Consider the following 7572-nt stretch of genomic DNA (forward strand, 5'->3'; position numbering starts at 1 on the left):
GGTCTGGCTGGAAAGTTTCATATTAATTTAAAAAAAAATCATTCAAATACAGGAATCTCTCTAAGATTTCTTCTTGCACCACTGAGGCTTTGGTAAGTGCTTCACTTCAAGTAACTTTGAATGATGTCATTGGAGATGCATCAGTTTATTCCAGCTGTGCTTCAGCAGGAAGACAGGAAGCAATACCTTGTGCAGTACAGACAGAGCCAAGAGAAATGTTTTGTTCTCCACCTGGTAGTAGTAGATGCAATCAGTCCTGAGTTCTGTATGGCTGGCTTCTCCACTCATCTCCCACCACTTGGAAAAATTCCTGTGTGGTCAAAAATGGGGCCTGGGAGGAAAAATGACACAGGCATCATGAGAAATTGCTGTGTGCTCCAAAGGCCAGCATTGGAGAGCGTTACCAAGCACCAAACATCCAATGACTGCTTTTGGCTTTGCCAATAAAATTCACACTCATCACTTCCCTAACTCAGAGAAACTTTTTATTGCAGGAAGCATTAGATATTGAGCACTGCCACCAGTGACAATAAACAGAGTTGGACAGACCAGTGATCTACTCAAAAGCAAACCCCTGAATTTTATCAAAATCCTTTTAAACGAAGTACATATCATGTTTGTTCTGTTCTTTTGCCTGCTATATTCCATTTCTCTTAAAAGAAAATGCAGTTATTATTCGAGTATTTTTTGAGGTGACAGGAAGAAAATTTCACATGGGTGAAGAACCAGATTGGTGATGGCTGCTGTGTGTGTGCTAAGCAGAGGATGTGAACTGGCAGAAGGAACCTACATCCATCAGGTCTGTGCTGCTCCACATGGCTGTGGTCCTGGACACAACACCCCCACAGCCCAACCAGTCACCTAGAGAATGACACCACCATGCCCCTGCTTTGTTTCAAGTACACAAAGACGCATAATGCATTGCTTTGAGGGAATAGCAACAGCTAGACTTCCTAAAAGGTGTTCAGAGAGGCAATAAGTCTTCCTGAACTCTTGCCAGAGAGGCCCAGTGGCTCAGACACGGGGCAAAATAATGATCTCCAGGCATGGTTTTTCCTCAAATGGAGAGTATATTCTTTACATCTAGCATAACAAGGCAAGGTAATAACTTCAAGCTTATCCAGCAAATTGGAGCATAAAAAATGGATGAATTACATAGAGTTTATTTTTAGCTTGTATTCTCCCCATTCTATTTAGAGGATGAAGCCCAGAAGCAACAAAGGAAAAACAAGTCCCATGAAAATGAGTTTTGCATTAACAGCTAGGTGAGCCAGTGGAGCACACTACGAAGCAGCAACAAGGAAGGTTTGGGGAGCTACAGCCCACCCAGGTGGCACCATAGCCACACTTAGATGAACACTCAGTGTAAGCACACTTTCTAACCATGTTTCCTAAGGCAAGAACTCAGGTATGAGCCAACAGGTTGCTTGTAAAAAACATGGATAAGTCTTGAGGCAATCAAAGTTAGGAGTGGGCTATGATACCAAACCTTTGATGCTTGTCATGATCACACCCAGATTTCCGTTTCACCCCATTTAGCTTTCACTGGTCACTTTCTTTTTGGTAAGAAACCTCAAGTAGACTCAAACTGATATCCATTCCTCCCTGCTTGTCATGTCAACAGGTCAAACATTCTTTCAAACTAGGGGAAAATGGGCAGATCAAACCTGAAAAAAACTCACCAGTCAGAGAAAAAAACAGTTGAGAAGTCTTTTCCTCAGCTCTAAGCAATTGTCAGAGACTGGGAATTTTCAGTCAAATACCAGCAGTTGCATGATGTGATGATTCATGTGAACATAATACACTTTGGTAACTATGCTAACGTAGTGGTAGCTGTAAAAGACGTCATTATCTAAGGCATTGGCAAGACGCAAGCAGTCAAAACATCACAGGCATGTCATAGTATAAAGCTAGAGCCAAGCTTTACTGATGTTTCATTTGCTGTGGGATAAGGGATGTGTAGGCAGTGATGAAGGCGGAATGTGCTCATTTACAGCAGAACAACTTCACATTGTTGAGCGCAGTGTCATCCTGAAGCCCCTGTGGAGGCTCTACCTTGGTCTGGAGACCACATATAGTGCAGCTTTTTCTCCATGGGCCAAATCTACCCCACAGTAGTCCACCACCTACTAACACAGTTGCATCTGAGCATCTGAACCGGACATTGTTTGCTGCTGTGTCATCACCTCCTCCTTGGGACTTCTCCGTTCTCAGTGAGAAGGAGATCAAGTAGCCTCCAGGGCAAATTTGGAAGCTGGTCCAGGTACCCCACCTGATTAAAAGCAGACAGAGGAATGTCTGAACTCTGAGCTCTGCAAACTTCTGGGAATTGCTCCTTCTCCTTGTTATGCTGCCCTGAACATTAACACTTCCTTGCTCATAGCAGTGACCAGCACATCCTGCCACAGTCTGGGGGCCCTTACCTTCTCCTTTTTTTTTTCCTTTCCTTCCAAGGGTGTATTTTTCTCTTTATTGGTATCTCATCAGAAAAACACCAGGAAGTACGAGATTGGATAGTTATGGTTCTGGTGGAAACTTCAAGAACAGCCTGGGCATGTGTTTTATGATGTATCCCTGACCTGTCTGATAAGTACGCACTAGGCAGGGGCGAGAGCAGACACTCTGCCATCTGGAAGTGCAGTGCTGTTCACTGCAGCAGGGTCATGGCTTCACCCAAACAGTTTCTAAATGCATGGTTAGAAACCCTTTTCCTCACATTTGTCCCATGTGTTGCAGATTTCCAAAGGACTCTATCCCTAGGACTATTCTTTGGGTGTTCACAGTGCCCTGCAGAAATTTCAAGAGCAAACAGGTGGTAATGTGGAGTAACCATGTTTAATTACCCTAAAAAAGAATGAACAAAGCCCCCAACGACCTGTTTTAATTTACTTTATACTATAGCACTTTGCAGACAAAGCAAGTCAGAGAAGAAACCCCTGCAAATGGTGACACCTATGGATATTTTGTGAGCTGGTACATGACAAACAGAGGAGAAACCACAGTGTTACTTACACCCCCACCAAGGACTCAATGACTGAGTCATCTTGACAATGCAGGTGTATGCCATGCAGAGCTGTGTCATCAATTCCAAACTGGGAGGGCTCCACCTGCAGTAGAAGTTACACAGGGACAGAGGTAAAGGAAAGGGAAGAAGACCCAGGAAAAGTCTTTTAAGTGCCAGTCATAAACAGTCACAACTCCTTTCTGTAATAAGAAAGAGAAAATATCTTGGGAAGCACATGGTAAAAGATGTCTGTCACTGGGAAACAGCAACGTACCAACACAGCCCTTGTAATATGTTCTTCTTCATGTTTTCTAACTATTTCTGACCCAAAATGTAAGCCAGAGACTCTGAGTCCCGGGGGAGACACTGGAGGAGGCTGCCTCTCTCCTTGACTCCAGCAGCAGATTTCAGCACTGACGGGCTTCTTCCAGAAACATCAGCCACATGCTGACCACGTATCTGCCAGCACACCTCTATCCAGATTAAGAGCAAAACAATTCTGGAAGTAACTCTGGTTTGCTGTATCTAATGGCAGATTTCTTGTCCTAAAAGAAAAAAAATATAATATTTTTCTTTACTGGTGTAACTACAGTGGCAAGATTTTCTAGGTTAAATTTTCCATCAGACTCATAGTTTTATGTACAGACTACCATACTCAGGAAGAGGAAAAGCTCTGCAGAAAGTCCTTAGACTCTGGAGAAGACCCTCCTGGGAGGTAGAGAGCTGTAGACCAGAGTGCAAGGACAGGAGATAGTGGGAAATAGGGAGAATTTTACCTTCAGCACAAATCCATTGGCATAGCCATAACGACAAAATTGCGAACTCCCCACTTGCCCCAGTGGCCTCCATTGGGCACAGTGAGGACAGAGGTGTATTCATGTGTCCCTGTGCCAGGGGCACAGAGGGAAAGGAGCAGGATGAGGGTAACTGGCACGAGGAGCTTTATCTCTTGCACTCAGCATCTGCTGGAGAGCTGGTATATGGACAGAGGAATTTATACCCTGCCAAGGCAGCTTGCCTTTCCCTGCCAGTCCATTGAAAAACACCATAGGAACAATAGTTTGCACCCAGGCAGTGACACAGCACTTGCTGACCTGCTCACAGCACCCATGAGGAGCTCCCCCAGGAGTTCGACAGCCAATGTTCAGCAGATGCTGTGGCTACAAGTGTGCCCACTATCACTGAAGGGCTATAACAAGACCTATGTGCTTCTGCTTCTGGCTATACAGATACTTGGCCATGGGGAAGTTTGCCTTTTGAGAGAACCTGTCATAACCATTTTAGTTATTGCTGGATGTCTGGCAAGACAGGTCAAACTGTACGAAGAAATATGAGGGACCTCGTCTGGAACAAGGTATAAGTAAACTCAACCCTTGCGTCTCCCAACACCCTCTGTTGAATAGAATTCCTGGTAAGCTTGACAAATGTGTAGGTTATTTATATTTTCAATGTCTTTTTTTACACAGTCATTTTTATCTCAATAAAAAACGTTGTGCTTTGCTTTGTGACAAGCTTAACTGAAGGCAGACATGCCAGGATGCCCGCAGTGATTCTCAGGGATCACTGAGATTAATGCCATTGGGAGGGAAGGAAGAAGGCAGGTTTTCCAGAAAGGTGATACTGAACTTGAGTTAACAGTCTTTGAGGATGCCACAATGCAGGGAAAGGTGAATTTGAGACCCTGGAGTTGAGACTCTCTTAACATACAGGTAATCAATGCTCCCTAATGCCCTCAGTCAGGCTTGCAGGGTCTGGCAGAAGTTTCTCTGTTCAAGAGGCAAAGAGGAGAATGTGTTTTAGGAAAGTATCTTGAGCCTCAGGATTTATAGCAAGATGAGGTGCCAAACGTTGAACTATAAGAAGACAAATATTTTCCCTTTTCTAGGTTTGTTTTCCAATCTCTGCTCCGCTCCCTCTGTTCCTGTCCCATTAAGAGGCAACATTGCCTTTCCTTCCCTTGGCCTGTACTCCTGTCCACTTCCCCATGCTCTGTACAGGTGGTAATATCTGCAAATGGAGATGATGGGAAGCTGGACAAGCCTTTTGGTGGAAGGCACCGAAAGAGCATGGCACAGGATGGAAGCACAGTGTGTTTTCCTTTTTAAACCAGGACTTTCATCTTACTTCTCCAAGGGGATATTGAATCCCAGAGGAAACATGCTTTCCCCCACAAGGACTGTGCAATCACAGCTGGCAACCCAAGCGTGTTTGCTCAGGCAGGGTCACATGGTGGCAGCCAAGAACACCCAGACCTGCCCTTGGCTGTACGTGAACAGAAAGGAGCGGGAGTCAGAAACAAACGGCTATCTCCTGGTGTTAACACCACAAAAGAAGAAGCAGGATCCCCGTATTCATTTCTCCTTTGCTGGTCCAAAACCATCACCCTTGGCTGCTTCACCTCTGGCAGCAGTGGTGCAGATCCACAGCCTGGCCAGACCCACCTCCCTTCAGGTTCCCATCTCTTCCCAGACCCAGAAGGAGGATCCCTCTGCCCTAGCGCTGGCATAGTGAGCCCACGGTGTGACAGGGGAGTGACAGCCCACGGCGTGGCAGGAGAGTAGTGAGGCCACCTTCAGCGTTTTGGCCATGAGAAATGACTCCTACGCACACTTCAGAAGCCCCTGAGAAACCTCAAGCCCAGAAAAAGCACTGTCAAGCTGGGGCTTGGGAAGTACCATTTACCCCATTCATAACCAAATATACTACCTGGTAAACTGGGGTGCCAAATGTGATATGCCTTGGATGTGACTTCAGAGTACCTGGCTTAGATAACACTTAATATGTACAAAGCAGAGCTGCTGATGATTTTTTGCTACCATGTAATGGTGCTTATTTTGTTTGGATGCCTCAAAAAGTTTTCTAAGATCAGCTTACCTAAAATATCAAAATTTAAAAAAAAATCTACAATGATGAGATCCAGACCTCCTACTGACACATGTACCTGACTTTCTCGCTTCCTCTCCTGTGTTTTAATATCCTTAATATAATGTCAGAACACAGTTTTAAAGAAACTTGGCAAAGTGATAAGTTCGATTAATAAAACATGACTACAGTAAAATCATGATGATACAGTGTATTTCATCCTTTCATTATTCATCCAGCTGAATACAGTTATTTTTGCAAGCAAAGAAGCATACAAATTATGCCGCTACTCTTCAGCTTCTATAAATACTTCTAAAACTTTAAAATAAACATGAATATAATATTAAGTGGTATGTTAATTTTATAAAATTATTATTCTGATGCTATGACATTTAAAATCTATGTGGAACCTGGAAAATAAATTTATATCTATGACATATAAAATACATTCCATACACAATTTGCTTTATTATGTTATCGAAAAAATGATACATTAGCAGCTCTTGAAAATTAATTCATTTCTGATTTTTACTCTTGAAAACAGGAATACAAATACAAAGTTAATTTGGTACTGTTGTGTGTTGTCTTTCTCATATTCTCAGTTTCTCATATTCATGTATAACTTCTGCTGCCCAAGGGACAATGACAAGTTCAGAGGCTTCCTGGACTGCCCAGCCTCTTCCTACAGATTTTGAAAAACACAGCAACAGACTGTGACGTCATGCAAGACAACACCTGCTTCAAATTTCTTACTCCCTTTTCAGTCCCCTGTGGCTCTACTCTCCATTCACATGTACCTCCACCATGCTCCTGATGGTTTGTTGTGAGGTCTGCAAGCCCTTGGAGACCCTGATGTGTTTCAGTGTGGTACTCTTTGTCTGTGTTCTGAAGAAGGTCATGCACTAGGCTCATTTCTACTTTTTAATTCTTTAAAATCATAAGGATAGGGCATTTTTAAAACGTAGTAATGAATATTATTTGTATGGCAGGCAGAGAAAATCAGTTCCTATCACTTTGTCTTCTACTTGTTTTGTAGAATTCCCTGCAAAAGATTAAGTATACTAATTTAGAGAAAGTTTGAAGTTTCTTTTATCAACAAGGCTGTGGTAGGTTGACCTTGGCTGGACACCAGGTACCACCAAGCCACTCCATCACTTCCCTCCTCAGCAGGACAGGGGCTAGGGGGAGGAAATGAGATAGAAAAAAATCCTTGTGGCTCAAGATAAAGGCAAAGGCCACGCATGGAAGCAAAAGAAAAACAAAGATTTTATTCTTGACTTCACATCAGCAGGCAATGGCCAGCCACTTCCCAGGAAGCAGGGCTTCAGTACACGTAGCAGTTACTCTGGAAGACAAATCTCATAAATAACGAATGCCCCCCTCTCCTCCTCCTTTCTCTTAGCTTTTTATGGTTGAGTGGACATCATATGGTATGGAATATCCCTTTGGTCAGTTTGGGTCAGCTGTCCTGGCTGTGTCCCCTCCCAGGATCCTGCCCACCCTCAGCCTACTGGTAAAGGAGGGAAATGTTGGAGAGGCAGCCTTGATGCTGTAGAAGCACTGCTTAGCAGTAGCCAAAACATTGGTGTGTTATCAACACCTTTCTAGCTTCCAATACAAAGCACAGTACTATGAAGGCTGCTGTGGGGAAAATTAACTCCATCTCAGCCAGACCCAATACAACCTCCACCCCTCGTTCCATACCA

General features: G+C 43.7%; 1 protein-coding gene across 1 annotated transcript; it reads right to left on the reverse strand.

Moving 5' to 3' along the window:
* Nucleotides 1-1986: 1986 nt before the first annotated feature.
* Nucleotides 1987-6778, reverse strand: LOC142052020 (vitelline membrane outer layer protein 1-like). Its single transcript, XM_075081873.1, is given in 5 exon segments — nt 1987-2272; nt 3013-3107; nt 3781-3824; nt 3827-3889; nt 6664-6778. Coding segments are annotated over 5 exon segments (603 nt in total).
* Between the last annotated feature and the right edge of the window lie 794 nt (nt 6779-7572).

The sequence above is a fragment of the Phalacrocorax aristotelis genome, chromosome 1 (assembly GCF_949628215.1).
Source record: "Phalacrocorax aristotelis chromosome 1, bGulAri2.1, whole genome shotgun sequence".
Lineage (NCBI taxonomy): Eukaryota > Metazoa > Chordata > Aves > Suliformes > Phalacrocoracidae > Phalacrocorax > Phalacrocorax aristotelis.